The 16,802-nt window shown below is 39.8% G+C and overlaps 1 protein-coding gene across 9 annotated transcripts in view; it reads left to right on the top strand.

Moving 5' to 3' along the window:
• Nucleotides 1-16,802, top strand: part of dlg3 (discs, large homolog 3 (Drosophila)) — a 115,657-nt gene that overhangs the window by 7,970 nt on the left and 90,885 nt on the right. For 4 of the 9 annotated variants that reach the window (XM_028009554.1, XM_028009548.1, XM_028009547.1 and 1 more), the window contains exon 1: nucleotides 14,442-15,677. In XM_028009554.1, the coding sequence (XP_027865355.1) occupies nucleotides 15,282-15,677 (396 nt within the window). In that variant the 5' untranslated portion in view covers nucleotides 14,442-15,281. Of the gene's footprint in view, nucleotides 1-6,109; nucleotides 6,196-9,448; nucleotides 9,560-14,440; nucleotides 15,678-16,802 lie in introns of those variants that run through there. The other 5 variants (XM_028009550.1, XM_028009549.1, XM_028009553.1 and 2 more) reach the window with 3 other exon arrangements.

Below are 16,802 nucleotides of genomic sequence, written 5' to 3'. Positions count from 1 at the left end.
TTTCTTGTGTGACGTCATAGAAAAATTAGTTAAAATAGAAGGGTTAGCCAAGGTACCACGATCGTCTAATAATTGTATATGGGTTAAGGATCTTACAATTTGTCTTCTCACCAAACCTAGTAGTAGGGATGAGTTTGGAGAGCCATTATAACATGTTGAACATGGGAAGAATGGAGCTTGGTCAGGGAGAAAGTAGAAAGGTGCCGGTCAACATCGGACCCCAGCGCTAGCATCTGGCCCACTGTGCAGCCCTGTCCAGTCTTGTAATAATACTTTCCACAGGCCTCAGTTTCACCAATGAAATGTTAATGTGAATTTCATAAGCCTGAAAATGTATGTAATTTTGGTCGAGATTATTGACACACAGTGGTGTATTTATAGAAATGAGGTAGACTCAGCGAGGATTAGCTTTTCCAAATCAGGATTCCAAACATTCCTCACAAAGAATCTTCAATCAAGGCCGAGCCTGAGGCAGACAGGAAAATAAATTGCTCTTGGCTGCCATGCCAAACCTCCTCCACAGCTCTCCAGCTCAACCAAGCAGCGTACAAGGGAGGGAACAGAAGAGTAAAGAGAGGCCTGTGGTCGTTTTGTTTCAGGTGCAGGGCTGGAGAGCCTTTTTCCCTCGTTCAACATGTGGTTCTCTTGGAGAAAGGGCGGCTTGCAGGTGCAGTCGTTTCACAGCTCTATAATCAGAACACGGCGCAATATAAACATTAGTCATTCTTTTATCCGGTCCTGGTGTGTTTACCTTCACATGCTCAGGGCCATGCGAACTGGTTTCAGTTACAGCATTTTTGCGTTTGTCATTGTGCCAGTGGCTTAAAAGCAAAGTGTCTAAGTTGAGGAAGAAAATAATTAACTCTAGTTTCGGATTGATGTGTCAACACTATGGTAAGGTATATCTTTTAGCTCTATTGTGGCAGTATAGAGGTGTTGCATCCTACGTAGAAGGGTCGCGTATTGGCCACTTGATTGGATGTCTGCACGGTTGCACTGTCACAAACAAAGCTTGCCTTAACTGTGCATCCGTCCTTTTGTTCCAACACACAAGCACATGGTGCAGAGCACTGGGGTGGAGGGAGTTGAGACTGACACACGTTACATTACAGAGGACCCTAAATGCCTGAGGAATGTTTTATTGAGGCTGTGAAAAGGGGGTGAATTGTTTGCCCTGCTTTGAAATTGTGACCTAGTTTTCCATCAGTGTCGTGTGGATTGCTCATCATCATGTAAAGATCCAGGGGCACATTTTTGTCTGTGTGTGTGATTCACCCTGGCAGGAAGTGGAGAGATGAATCAATCTAAGTCAAAAGGTACATATGACAAAAAGAAGAGGTCTGTGGCTCCCCGATCCTGCATTGAGATGTTAGTCGAAGGTGCAGTTGTGTCTAAAAGACTCCAACCAATATAATGCAAACTTTTTCCCATCTAAATATAGATCTAGAATAAGTTCTGTCAGAGTGGCTTCTGCTTTGAATTGTGTGTTTTGTCTCCTGGCCAGGAATTTATGTGGTCTCCAGACGTGGAGCATTGCTGAGACTGTTTTAGAAGGCCACAAGATGTGCAAACAGAAAAGCTGTCTGTACTTTATGTGACTGAGAATGAGAACGCTGACATCTGAAGGAGAGGTGCTCGAGCACCTTCCGAAGAGCTTGTTGCCTTTTACAGGAACAGAAAAAGTAATTAGAAGTGTTAACTGGAAACCGAGGTGCCCAGGATGCAGTCAGAGAGCAAATTCTGCAAGACTTCTCAGATGCAGGGTTTTTCCACGTAAAGTAGAAATAGCACTTATGTTATTAAAAGAACAGGTCATATGACTAAATGTATTGATGATACACTAAAAATAAGGAGAACGTTTTTTTAAGATGAAAGGTGACATGTTTTTCTTGATTACATCCTAAAAAGTGCACTGAAAAAGAAAAAATATATATAAGGCATTGTTTACAACAGCAAGTAGTTTGCAGAGACATATTTGTTCACATTTTAAGGTGCTTGGCAGGTATCCTGGAGAAATTGCCTCCACTTTTACATATTTAGTCTGTGTCAAGCGCTTTGGTGTTCCAGACCAATTTAATGCCGATCAGGGCTTTGTGGAGGCTGCACCATCTGTTGCAGAACTTCCTGGTTGACTGGAGATGATTATTACTGTCTTTGAAAGTATTTAACTGTGTAAAACCTTTAAACCAACTTTAATGTGTTTCAGGTTTGCTTCCAATCAGCCAAACTTTCTGATAATCTTTAGTAAATATTCTCTTGGCTTTCCGAAGTCTCCTAAAAATGTTTGCTTCTTGGCTGCTTTTTCACCAGTTTTCTGGTTAAGTTTTGTTTCTGACAAGAACAGCACATTGTACTAGTTGTGTTTTAAAAAAATGGGGAGTGTGGGGGAGTAGAAGGACAGACAAAAAGTGTCAGTCCAAAAAAACTATTTACAGCAGATGAACAATATGAGAAAGTCATGGTTTGTAGTGCTGCGACAGACTGGCGACCTGTCCAGGGTGTACCCCACCTCTTGCCCGAAACGTTCGCTGGAGATAGGCACCAGCACCACTCCCGACCCCACTAGGGACAAGGGAGTACAGAAAATGGATGGATGGTTTGTAGTGGATAACAAAGCTGCAAAGGCATGACAGAACTCCTAACACTGGATGTACGTCTTTATTTAGCCTGGAAAAATACATATTAAATTAAGCTTTTTGTTTCTTGGGTATTGCCAAAGTTTATATGTTACAAAGATGTTGAAGTCAGGCTTTGATCATTGGATCAAGCCCTACCACCTTTCCACCACAGTAAGACATTAATACACATCTTTATATTGTTTAGATGGTTGACAACGTTGTCTTTACTGTCTGATCAGTTAAACATATATGCTTCTATAACTAGATTTTGCCAGCCAACCCAAAAGGTTCTTGGTGATGTTGAGAAAAAGGCCATGGTGTTTTTTCACATTCAGTTAATCACTTTAAATATCCAAATTTTGTTTCCACATTTATTGAAAGTCTTGGTTGCAGGTTAAATAAATGCCAACTGACATAACAAAACATTAGCATGGAACAAAATCTGAACTATTCAGCTTAGATATGTGTGTGTTTGCATGTACATGAGAGTTTGTCTAAGTGAGGCTGCTCTTTAGTCAGCTGGTCAACAAATTGCTCTTCCCACACATGGCTTCACTCCTCCACATTCAGACACAGAGATGAGTCAAATGCTCCTTTCTTACACTTTTGTTCCCACATTGTCTTGTTGGGACATTCTGGCTCATGTCTCTGTCTCAAACACACACACAGAAGCCAGAATTTTATCATTTTTATAACAAAAATGACATATCTTTGATTTTTGAAAATTACAAGATCTTCTATTCAAAGGAATTTTGAAACCCGACTTGACCTTTTAGTGAACCTGTTTTAGTGAAAGCTGATGAACTCTCCTGTCATTTCCTTATGTCAACGTTGCAGTTGCTGGTCCGGTGTTTGGCATCAGCAAAAATGTCACAGTATATGCTCATCAAATGCTTGCCACTCAGAAGGAACCTGAAAGGAGAAAGTGTGGCACGGTTAAGAAACACTCTAAAAATGCATGGAATAAACATAATGCTGATTTTTAACTAAAGACATGTCCTAATCAACATTTCCTCTTTGAATTTTTTTTCAAAAAGGAGATATTCTGCAGATTTTTGACAAATTTTCATTAGTAGCTAATTAGCTAATTGTTAGTTATTTTCACCTGTTACAGTTTTGTGTATCTGCCTTTTATTACTTAGACGTAGGAAGACGTGATGAATTAGGATTAAAAACATCCTTGCATTTCCTACGTACACATTTGACACTGTGGGGTACATGTAGCATTTGATCAGCATATAAGCCAAACTACTACTGTAATGAGCACCATTGTTTAGAGTCGGTACAACTGCAACTCAACCCCATAAAGACCTCACCTAATCTCACAGTACAAGATCCAAATGCTCCACTCAGCTCTGCATTCTTACTGCTTGAAAGTTAAAGTGAAATGGATGCAATTATCAGGCCTTTAGAGGCCACTTAAATAACTAATTTCATTATCCTACAATCAGCTCATCCATAAATATAAAACACTGGCAAAAGCAATATACCCCGTCCCTGCACAGTGGAATACTAAATGACACACCCTTGATTTCAATATACACACACTATTCAGAACCGGAGAGCGTCAAAGTGGCATACCTATATTCAAAGATGCTTTCACATCTTTGAATGTGAAAGCACATTCAAATATAAACAAAAAATCCCCTTATTCTCTACATGTAAACCTGCATAACAGTTTTCAACATGCCTGCATACATGTCATATATGCTAAACAGAACAGGTGTGTTTTTCCATATCCTCACTTTATCCACTTTGTAAATGTTTTGCTGGAATCCACAGAATTTCTCAGCAAATGCATTTCTTGGCTGAGTTAAAATCAGAGCTTTTCTTTATAGTTTCAGCTGAAAGAACTTCCTTCTCTCATATGTGATGCCCCACTGTCTTGTTGAGCCCCAGACAAAGCGATGATCTTAAAAACAACAAAAGGAGAACTACCCTTTTCTTGTTTGGTTTGATGGTTTTAGAGTCTGGTGTGCGCTCTCCAGGAGACAAAATCTGTCAACACTGGAACAGTTTTAAATAAACTTCAGCAGTTTCCAACTTTGTCTCCCTGTCGAAGACTGATCAGTAGCAGTTTTGTTTTTCTTCAAACACAATTTTCCAGATGTTTCACCTTTGTTCTGAGGTAGCAAATTTGCTTCATAGCATTGAAAGTCTTGGATTAATTTTGCTCTGACTCTGTCTTGTGGTATTCCAGGGTGTTGACTGAGCCTTAATCCTAAAACTGCCATATATATACTGGCAAGTTTCAATCCTAAAAACTTGGAACAAAGTCCCTTCAGCTGCTGTTGCTATTAACCCTATCATGTTGCTGGTAGATTTACTGTCCTATCTTGACTTTTTGAATTTTAAAGGTATAATATCCAAGAACAGAATCGTTCAGTGTTTGGTTACACTTGTTTTGACATCATTTCAACTTATTTGGCATACTCAAACTAGGCTTATTATTTATGTCCTCCGTTTATGGAGTCTCTTGATAGACAATCTACTTTGGCTCATGACTCCACTGCACAATTGTATTTGACGTTTTTTTTAATTGGTTTTGTTCAACAATTACCAACTCTAAATTATAGAAAAGGTGAGAATATGGGTCATTTTTTCTTTTGGCCCATAAATCCTTTATACTTTCTGCTCTGAAATATCATTGAAAATGCATCCATCCATCTATTAATTAATTGCTTTTACTCACTAATCACGTTAATATGAAGTTAACCTTGTGTTGACCTGTAGCTGCTTTTGGGACTTTCCTAGAAAGATAAATAAAAAGGAGAATTGGAGTTACACCAATAGATCATGCACATTGAGTAGTGCTATTCAAGGACTACAAGCATAACATTTGTGAGTGTTTTTACTGTGTAGAGGCTTACCTGCATGCCTACACTAAGCAACACTGCACCATATGAGAATGAACCATAAAGTTACATTCTCGCTCTCTCCTCTGTAATGGAAAAAGCAATAATAAATCATGGATGTCTGGAATCAGAAAGAAAATGTGATGTGTGTAGAATAATAAACAGAAAACATTCACTAGATTCTTTTTTTGGTAACTGATTGTGTTGGCTCTTATTGACCTTCCAGTGGTTAAAATATACAGAATAAGTCCTAGGGCACATCAATGCATGGTATTAGAGGCAATCTTTACTAATACTCTGGTGTCAGCAGGGGTCATGATCTTTGATAATCTATTACAATATAGTTTTTTATGTAGAGCTATAAGATAGTGTTATGTCATTCTCTCAGACACTGATTGATACTCTGAGCCACATAGTTCAGCAAATGAATATATGGAGTATGTTTGGAAACGTAAAGACATAGCTTCCATATAAACAGTTAAATCCGAATCTTCCAATTTTAGCCAATGAAAACTGTGAGCTTCCTGAATCATCAGCAGAAACAAAACATAACTGAGAAGTGATTATGTTTGTTCTTGCCAAAGTAAAGAGAGAGAAAAAAAAATCATTATTGTTTTACTTTTTTCCCCCCCACAGATATTCAAGAGTGTTACGAGGTGACCTTGCAGTTGAATGCAGAACAAACTGTTGTAAAGGAAGACAGCGGGCAGGATGTGTGGGAGGTAATTTTACTGCTTCACATTTTATTGTAGATCAGAGAAAATGTGCTTTATGTTTACATTGAATGAGATGCCACTTGTGTTGTGTATGAATTGCTTTTACTTGGCAGCTGAAACAAGATGTCATTACCTGCGTTCCTAGGATTTCTACATTTTACCATGAGTCATGGGAGCTTTGACTTCATGTGGGTGACGAAAGGCACACATAACTATTTGAACTCAGGAACCTTTTCCTGACATCAAGGACATTTTGGAGGGTTTTTGGAGGGAGAATGGGTTGTGGTAAACACTTCTTTATGAACTTTTAAACTATTGTCATGTTTGCGCTGGACAGCTATTTTTACATAGACTCCCACAATTGTTTACACACCAAAGATGCTCCAGTATAATATTTTTCCAGCTAAAGTAACTTTCTAATATACACTGGAAACCAGAAGTTTACAAATGTTGAATAAAAAGACACATACACCATTTTTTTTTACTGTCTGAACATAAATCAGACCAAACTTCTCTTGTCTTAGGGCAGTTAGAATAATCAAAAGTATTTTTATTTGCTAAGCACCACAATAACGAGATAAAAAGTCTGTCTGAGATTGATTTAATAATGTCTTCAACATCTCATTAAACAAAGAAATGATAATGTCATAACTTTGGAAACTTCTGGTAGGTTAACTGACCCAGTTTAGTTTCAGATGTATTATAAGGGCACAAATCTCTGGGTTTCATAGTCTTCTGATTCTTTATTTTGATTTTTAGCAGCTGCTATTGGTGAATCTTTGACTGCTGATAGTCAGATGTTTTTAAAGCTTGAAATTTTGAATGGCCAATTAAACCAATTTATAAAATGTGCTTATTTTCTGTAACATATCCCCTCTTTTGAGAATTTTGTTTTGTTTTTTTCAAGCCTTATTAAACTATTCCTCAATGTTTTGCAGTTGTTTGGGAATTACTGGATTAGTTAAGCATGAACTGCTACTTTTTGGTTAATTCAAGCTCCACGTGTTCAGAGTATGTCCGTTCCCAGTTTGAACATCTAAACCCTAAATTATGACCACATTCTGAACATCATTCAGCTCCTCTCAGTACCCCTGTGATCCACCCTCTTGACTTTCTAATTCGGTGCTGTGTGGCTCCTGGTCTGTCCTCCTTTGGTACCAGCTGGCTGTGGGGCACAGACACAATTCTGAACTGGTTGAAAGGATGAAGTGGTCCTGTTGGGAAGTTTAAAAGGGGAAAAAGCAAGCTACTTCATGTATATCCGCTGAAGTGCTCATCTGTATTCAAACCCTGCTGTCACATGAGCGGAGGATGGGAGGGAAACTAAATGAGTCTGCAAATTCAATGATTTGGTGCAGAGCAGCAGGTGAGAGAGGAGGAGGAATACCCTTCTTTGGGTGAAGAATGGAAAACCTGTTAGAGTACACTCTTATAGAAGCCTTTCAACTATTTTATTTTACACAGAAATAATACTAACAAAAGCTTAGTGAGCTCAGTTCAAGTACATCTGTAGTCGTTTATAATTATCTCTGTGAATATCAGACCCTTAGCTGCTTTTATTTGCCAGAGCAGGAAACTGGGAGGGGCATTTTCTGCTTTCAGTTGACCTGCCTGTCACCTCTGCCATGAGGAAACAAAGCTGTCAAAGCTAAACGTACTTAGCATCTCTGACATAGCACAAGGTCTGTTTGTTTAAATTTGAAGAAATTGTTGAGAAAAGGCTGCAAACATGACATAAATTTACAGAAGTATTTATTTCCTGTTTGCTCATTGGAAGTACTGCAGCCTGCATGCTTATGGCTGAGGGCTGTTTCTATATAAACACTTGTCTTTGTGACTTGAGAATGAGAGTAGATGTTTCACTCGGGTGCTGTAGAGGGATTTATACAGAGCTCTTTTTTTAATAGTAATTCCTTTTGCAACTTGCTACTAGTGAGGACTTGCTCTAAAGGCTGCCCTCTGGTGTCATTGACTGGACTCTGTGGTCTAAATTGCAGCATTGGTGGGCATACATTTCAGGTACGAAATACTCTTTAACTATGCAAGCTTCATTGGTCACCATGCAGCCCAGTATGCTGCACTGGATTTGTTTTGGGAGTTTGTTTGGCTGTAAGTCTGCTGCTGTATTGAGTTGGCTAATGTGAATTTGACCTACAAGACGAGATCAAACAAACAGTTCACACCTGAGCTCCACCAGCAGGTGATGGTTTCCAGAATAATGTCAGTATTATATAACAGGCAAGTAGCCTTCTTATTTTTACTTACCAGGAGGTGCGCGCATGCTAATTAGTGTTTTAATTTAATAAAGTATTTGCATTAATGTTATGTTGTCTTTTTCAGTGCATTCGGTTTAGATGTTGCATATTATATAGAAGTTATTTATCGCAATAACTTCTAGGACAAATTATTGTCCAGCATTATTTGTTATCTAGTCATGGTATTAATAAATGTTTAAAAGCAAAGTTTATAATGTCAAATGTTTTATGAACTCATGACAGTGGTTTACAACTGACTTTTTCAGCTATACAGTATATACTTTGAATAAATTAAACTTTTACTCTATGTTCACACTTCAATAAAGTTTGTGGCAACATTGTGGAAGCTGTTTTTCAAACTGTCTTAAAAAAAAAAGAGGTTTGAATAATTTTTCACCAATTTCATCTTTTTTAGTCACAGTTTCTTAGTGACAAATTGTGAAAGTGAGGGCAAGTTAAAAGCAAATGTCTTTTTCTTCTTTTAAACCCACATATTGTCTTATTTCTCTGATGTGTCACTTAGCATTTTCTATTGAATTGTGAAATAATTACAGCTGAAACCAAATGTTTACACACATCAGAAATAGACACATAACCTTCTTTCCTTACTGGTAGACTTTAAATCAGAATTAAACTTTAAAAATATACGTAAAGATAAATAACATGAAAAGTTAACTGCGAAACAAAAGTGATTTGTCTTTTTATAGTGTGTGTAAATATCTGGTTTCATCTTGTCACTAAGCTGTTTAGCTAAAGTGATCATTTTGAAATTGACAAGAATAGCTTACACAAACTACTTCTATTGAAGAAATATTAAGGATATTGTACTTTCATCCTAAAAAAAGACTCTTATTGTTGCCCTATAAACCTATCTCCTTTTCTATGCCTACTTCATCATGTTCACAATGGCAGGAAACAGGAGGGATTCATATCATGCAGAACTGCAGAAGGTTCTTGAAACCTATTTTATGAAATATAAAACCAAACATCTCTGCTTGCTGCAGGACCAGGAGGATGAAGGCGTGTCTCGGGTTCGAGTGACCAGCAGGAGCAGTCCCCTCAAAGTGGAGCGAGTCTCTGGTGTTGTGGCGCGCTCCCTCGTCGAGATGCCAAAGGTCAGTGGAGAAATGACAGAAATACTCGCAATAAACTTGTTAAATAAACACAAATACATACATCTTCTTTTAATATTATTCTGTTAAGGCATCACAGAAAGCATCTTGAACTATTTGAGTCTGCAAGCCATCAAAATACAACCTAAGTGTCTTTCCTAAAATGTATCTGTTTGAACGTGGCTCAGCAAATTATTAAATCAGGAGACAAAATACATACAGTACAGACCAAAAGTTTGGACACACAGTTGTGTCCAAACTTTTGGTCTGTACTGTATGTATGGTAGCGTTATTAGATTTTATCCTTTTACAGCACATTGAAGGTTACGGTGATATGTTACAATATAAACGTTCAAGAGGTACAAACATTTTTGCAAGACACTGCATGTATTTTAAAATTTTAAAATAACCAATAGATATCACCTGAAAGGGATTCTTTTGTTCAGAATGTCAATTTGTTATTCAATAAATGTTTCGGATCAGGATTTCAAGTGTTGGACTTTTTGCAGTGTCGGTTAGTTGCTTAACTAAAGGATCTCGGTTCTTCAGCTGCTGCTTTTGGCCTCGTATGAACCAACTTTTTGCCAGATCTACAAGATGTTTGGCAGTTTCTTCAGAGGCTGGCCAATATGCTTCTCACATGAGCAATCGGATCGGTCCTTGTCTTTCGTGATGCATCTCACTAGCCTGCCATTTTCCTCAGTGCTTTTACAGGCCCTTGTGTTCACATGCGTTCCCCATTACAACACGGCCAGTGGCACATGGCAGCACAGTGGCCGCAGGCGCTTTGCTCCTCAGCTGCGCCCAGATCTAGTGCAATGAGTGGGTGGTGGAGGTGGGGGTGTAAGCATGAGGATCGGGGAGTAGAGGGGGGTAAAAAAAAAACAAAAAAAACTGGAGGGGTGCAGGCGGTAAGCACATGGGTTCAGTGTGCATGGATGATAATGGCTGCATAAGAATCCAGTGACGGCACAGGTTGTGTGCATGTTTGATCCTCCCACTGTCACGTTGGGGGAGGGAGGTGAGGCACAGGGAACAGCAGAGAGCAAGAGGAAGAGAGGAGAGGCGAGGCGGTGATGGGGGGCGTAGAGAGAAAGATGTGGAGGGGGAGGCTGGAGAGTGATAGCAAGGCGGCTGAGAGGCGAGGGCCGGTGCAGTGCGGAGCTGGAACGGACACCCAGAGCTCAGCCTCCCTGCCTATCCCCCCAGTTACCATGGAAACCACATTCCTCCCCCGCCTGCATCCCTACAGACTGCTCTGCCGCTCTATCTTTCTCTTCGCTTCTCTGTTTTTCATGCTGTCTTTTTCATTTCTCTTTTAATTCGTGTCTGTTTTTTCTTTTTTTTATTCCTCTTTCTTCTCTTTCTCCGGCGCGTGCGGTGTTGCACATTTTGCGTCGATGCACACTCAGCAAGCACACTGATTTCAGGTGCGTTGCACTCTTCTGTGGTGGGGTGAATAGGCAATTACAGTTTATTTAGCATTCCGCTGCACTCACAGATGCATAAGCACTTTGTTGTATTCTCTGCATCTCTCTATTTTTACTTCCCCTTCTGTTCAGCACCATGCTTCAGTAAAGCCCCCTCTAGTCATTGCATTTCTGCCCACACACAGGGCACCTTAGCTTCATCACTCCTCTTCCATGGCATCTGTCGTGGACCTGCAGCACCTTCATCATATTTTTCCAAATACCCTCACCTTCTTGTCAGTTTTTAGCTGGTCTTCTAACCACTTACTTGTGTCCCTTTTCATAGCTCTTCTGTTTGCTTCTTCCTTCCCTTTATGCTTGCACAAAATCCACCATTTCTCAGTGGTGCTGCTCTGATAAAATCTCCCTCATTAACCACCAATTTTAGCTTCCCACAGCGGGTATATTTCGCTTTCTCATTATTCCATCAATTGGTGGTGCTGGATTTAGTTTGTATAGCTGAGCAGCTGCTTTTTTTTTCTAATTAATAGTGTCTTTGCCATCTTCTTTTTCAGTATTTCATCATGGGATGATGCATAACCCCACATTACAAATGTCTGATGCAATAAATGTAAAGTAGCATGTAGACTCTTGTTTATTGCTGGTATTTTTTACACATATACAACTTGCTTCTTCATTCTTTCCTGCAATAACTGAATGTTACAGCAGAGGCTTAGCGTGTTTTTATTAAGAACCTGCCCCTTTAAGACTGCCTCACTACCGACTGTCCTTTTATGGTCATACATCCTGTCAGGTGACAAAGGAGCAGTCACACAGCTTCTCAGAGAAATGCCTAGAAATGACTGAAAAGCTCAATGCACGGTTTGTGCAGTGGTTGGGGCTTGTAATGCTCGTTATGACTACATGAATGTGTGTGTGTGTGTGTGTGCGTGCGGGGTGGGGGGTGTGCGTGCGTGTGTGTGTGTGTGTGTTACAGGATGTCCAGGTGGGTTTATGTAATAAGGGCTGTGCAGCCTGGTTCTGAGCTGATAGCCTTGAAAAGGCTGCAAGGAAGAAAATGATTTCCTAATTTAATGCATCTTCTTTTTCATTTGCCAGTAGATTTTCAGAGGGCACATTTATTTCAAATAGAAATCAATTTATAAAGCGGTCTAATTCATAAATTTCTATAGCTATAATTGGTACTTGCAAATACGATAAATGAAGGAATTGGTTTCAGTAAAATTAATCAGGATTAAACTGGAATGTATATAATTTCATATTAATTTGACCTTTTTGAATTTTGCCTAAAAATTCTGTTTTTTATTATATTTTATTTTATTATTTGTTATTCATTGATTATTATTATTATGTAATGTTAATTTTAGTTTTTTGTCATGTTTTGGGTTTTATAAGCTACTACATTTTGGCAGTACTTGAATATTTAAAGAATAATGAATATTTAACATTTAATACTAATATAACAAACAATATTAAAAGTTTACGTACTGTATGTCCACACTGATCATTCTGTGATCATTTCTCTGTTTGCCTCCTTCTCTTTGATTCTACAAGGCCATATGGTTCTGCTTATGGGACGTTCTCCATCAGAAAAAAGTTTATTCATTTCATTAAGTGAGTTTCTCTTCATTTATATAGATTAATTACACACTTTATTTCCCTTTATTTATGCATACAGATAATGAAAACATTTAAAATTAGGATATTACTTCAGACCAATAGAAAGCACCATTTTTAATACAGAAATGTGGAATAAATGAAAAGTATGTTTAATACCTGCGTAAAAGTTGCTATTTTGAAAAACCAGCCTCAGTGGCTGTGGTGATTTGAGTTTTTCTGTGTGTTTATCTTAGGTTTCTGTGTCTTTTGAGTCTCCATGTTGTCCTGTTTGTTTTGTTTGCTTATGTTTTCTCTTCTGATGGCTTTAAATTGAACCATAGAATAACACCGGGAAGGATTAGTTGCCACATGCACGCGGTCATGTGTACCTGGATCGATATGCTTACATCGTTTGCTTCAAAGCTTCACCTCGATCCTCTCTTTGACTTCAGAAGAGTTTGTGGCAGCATCCCCAGGCTTTTCGCGGTTTCCTGCTTCTGCATACAATTGCACAAGTCTCTCCTTCTTCTTGAAGGAAGTACTAGGATAGAGTGAAAGAATATCATTAAAATGAAGTGAGTTACTGTTGCATGTAATTAAGTGTGGCTGAGCCTGCTGTGTGAGCCACTTTTGGCCTCGTCTTAAGATCCTGTTCGGTTTGATAAGAATGCTACTCTGACGTTGAATTTCAATCTGAAGCACACCGTGTTCAAATATAAGCGCCGTAACATGCAAGGCTACATTTAAACACACGATGACACACCCAGCACTGTTCCCCATTAATAATGCATACGTACAGGGCTTTAATGGCGACACTGTAACACTTTCCATCTGCTCCCTGTAAAGACAAACCTTTCACTCCGTGTCAGGATGTTTTGTATCTGGTTTGTGACTAAACTACAAATTCATAAGCATGTAAAGCGGCTCCCAGGCAGTCCTATCAAATTACTGAAATATTACTGCCACAGCAACATGAAAGCCATATAGGCTCTCCTCTCCTTTTCCCTTCACACGTTCACACTCTCAATCTCTTCCTCCACCCACTCGAAAGCCAAAGCGTGTAATCTTATTGGTTTGGTACACATGTGTTGATGTCATCATTGTGAACATGAAATAATTCCCCTATGGTTCCTAAATGAGGATCCACGAGGGCAGATTTCTCCCACTGTGCTCTTTTTGACCAAGTCTTGCAGAATAATTAAAAAAAAGATGAAGAATGGTTGAAATGTAAAATCTCTGTGATTATCTTATGCTTTTTCTGTGAGATTGTTTGTGGATGTGTGTTGTGGCACAGAGCCTCAGGATGGCTAGTGATAGCACAGGACAGGCATTAAGTCTGCAGCTGAACTGGAGATGACCGGGGAGGTGGCCAGTGATCAGTCGGAGGGACAGGGGTGCTCATTGTATGTTGGATTTTGGCTGCACTGGCCTGATGAAAAACATGGATTAGACTCACTTTTGATGGATTACAGTCTGTGGTTGTCATTGACTGATTGCGGATTAGGACTCCCTTGCTCTTTCTATTGAAAATGTTAAGAAAAAACACAAGCGGTGCTTTTAAAAAATTTTTTACATTTTTTTTATTGTGGCGTACTTCATGAAGAAATGTCTTCTCACCCAAAGCGGGCAGCAGCGAGGCGTCTGTGTCGCTGCCCCTTTAAGAGCAGCTAGTGAAGCGCTCAGTCCTGTTGGTGCTGCTGCTGCTGATGGCGACGCTGCGAGTTGATTGGCTGTGGCTGTCAGGACTGAGCTGCTAGAGGGATGCTGCTATGTATCCTTCCCCCTCCTCCCTCGCTGCTGCTCCCCTCTCTCTATCTCTCTCACCAGCCTCCCTCTTGCTCGCTCGCATCCCTCTGAATAATCCACATCTAGGGCAAGCTGACTGAGAGGCGATCCAGCGCTCAGCTCCTCTCTGCAGCCTGAGAAAAGAGACAGAGAGCAAAAGGCAACGATTTTCAACGCAGGAGGAAAAAAAGAACGTGAGATTTTTTTTTTTGACACATCAAGAAGATACAGAATCAACAAAGGAAAATTTTCATTTGCGGATATCATTTATTTATACATATTGTTTATATATCTATATATATTTGTACACACGCATATAGATATTTATATATATAAATATACATTTATCCTTGTACATATCTGTATTTGTGCTCGTCTGTTTATATTAATATTTTTATATGTATTTGTGTGTGTAAATATATATGATATATAAACAAAAGAATCTATATATCTATGAATTTATATGCGTATCACTGTGAACCAAGAGAAGCAAGAAGAAATTTTTATCATCAGGGCTGGTCTCTGATTGCGTGGTGGCATACAATATCTTAAATATTTCCTTTGATCTTCTACGTCAAGAGGACAAAGACTACGTGCCCATTTTGTATTTTTTGTTTTCCTGTTGCTGCTTCCCATCCATCTCAGTTTCAGCTTCTGTTTTTTTGTTCTCTACATCCACGAGGAATAAAGCAACCGGATTTGACCAAAACAGAGAGTGAGAGAGAGAAAGAAAAAAGAAAAAAAAACACGACAGAGGATAAAATCTGTACAAATTCCTGTGATTGGTGTTATTTCCTTCGGCTCTAGCGCTCTGCGAGCCGATCGCCGAGTGCCGTGTGAGATCTGAGGAGGCAGCAGAGACCGAGTGCCACGCCGCTCATCCCAGCGTCAGCCCAGCCAGCACAGCCAGCATGCACAAACACCATCACTGCTGCAAGTGCCCAGAATGTTATGAGGTGACCCGTATGGCAGCTCTGCGCAGGATGGACCCCCCAGCGTACGGAGGAGACTGGCAGGCCGAGCCCTATGGATACCCACCTGGGTACGGGGGAGGCCAGACCTTGCCCCCTCCAGCCTCAGGAGGGGGTGGAAGCATGGGAGGAGGAGGCGGTGGGGGCGGAGGAGGAGGTGGTGGAGGTGGCACTTTGGGGAGAAGTAAGGGCAAGATTATGTCTGGTGGAGGCCCTGGAGGCCCCAACCCAAAGGGCCAGTCCAAGTGTGGCCCCAAAGTAAACGGCAACAACTCCAGTGGACAAGGAGGATGGTGGCCTGAGTGCACCTGCACCAACCGGGAGTGGTACGACCAGGTAATCCTCTTTTCTCACTCTGTTAGGGTTTTGTAGAGATCACATAAGTGATTGCAGTAGTGACAAATAAAATCAGCTACTTCAGCTAATTAAAGATACTTCTAATTTAGCAGTCACCTCAACCCCCCCACCCCGTCTCTTTAATTTGTTGACTGGGGTTCCTCTGTTGGAACAGGATGAATCTGGTTTCAGTGCACGTACATGGAGATGATCTGCATGTTTGGGACTAATGCAGATGACTAATGCCTATAGATTTAACACACCTACTGTGTGTCGTCAAAGGCTTACACTGATGCCGATGCCACAGGCTAAAGGATTGTGGGTTTTTTTTTATGCTTTCAAATTTAGATTTCTACTCTGAAATTAGTGTCCGACTTTTGAAATTAGATGAAGGAAAAATGGATTTGTTTCTGATCAGCTAAGTAAGGGATAAAGTCTCATTAGCAAATTGATAATGAAATCGATGTTTGACACCAGTGTCGTTTTCATTAGGAAGGACTTGTGATTAAAACAACCTCAGCATAATGAGATTGTTTTGTAACAAAAGAAATCAGCCTGTTTCTAAATGTTGCGTCTTACATGTTGCACAGAATGAATGAAACTAGCTTTTTCTTCCCCCCAGTGGGCTCCATTTTGTTTCCATTAGTGTCATTTATTTACACGTGTGTATATAAATGACGGTTAAGAAAAGGTCAGGACCGCTTCAGAAGCTCAGCCTTTAATTAATCAAGGTGCACGTATGTGAGCATGAGAGTGATCTTTGGGTGGGGGGAAGGGCAGCTTGGCGAACATGAGATGCAAGAAATGGCTCTTACTGTGCATGAGTATGTGTTTATGCAGTCTTGCATTCGCGGCAACTGAAGCCATCTGCATTGTTTGCATTGCATTGATGTCGTCTACGTCCAATTGTGATTTGAGAATGAAAAATTGGAATATGGAAGGCAAGAAGAAAATGGAGCCTTCATCTGAGCCGCAAGCTTGCTGCTATTAAAGCTAATGAGGAGGGATTTCAGCTTTAGGGCCATGAATGTGTTTTATTTTTTAGTTTCTGTAACATTACATTTTTGCTTCATCCAGACCAATCAGGCATTTTGAAAGCTTGCAACAAATGTGATTATGTAAGCA

Source organism: Xiphophorus couchianus, chromosome 23 (genome assembly GCF_001444195.1).
Source record: "Xiphophorus couchianus chromosome 23, X_couchianus-1.0, whole genome shotgun sequence".
NCBI classification, from domain to species: domain Eukaryota; kingdom Metazoa; phylum Chordata; class Actinopteri; order Cyprinodontiformes; family Poeciliidae; genus Xiphophorus; species Xiphophorus couchianus.
This window is presented reverse-complemented; position numbering and strand designations above follow the sequence as displayed.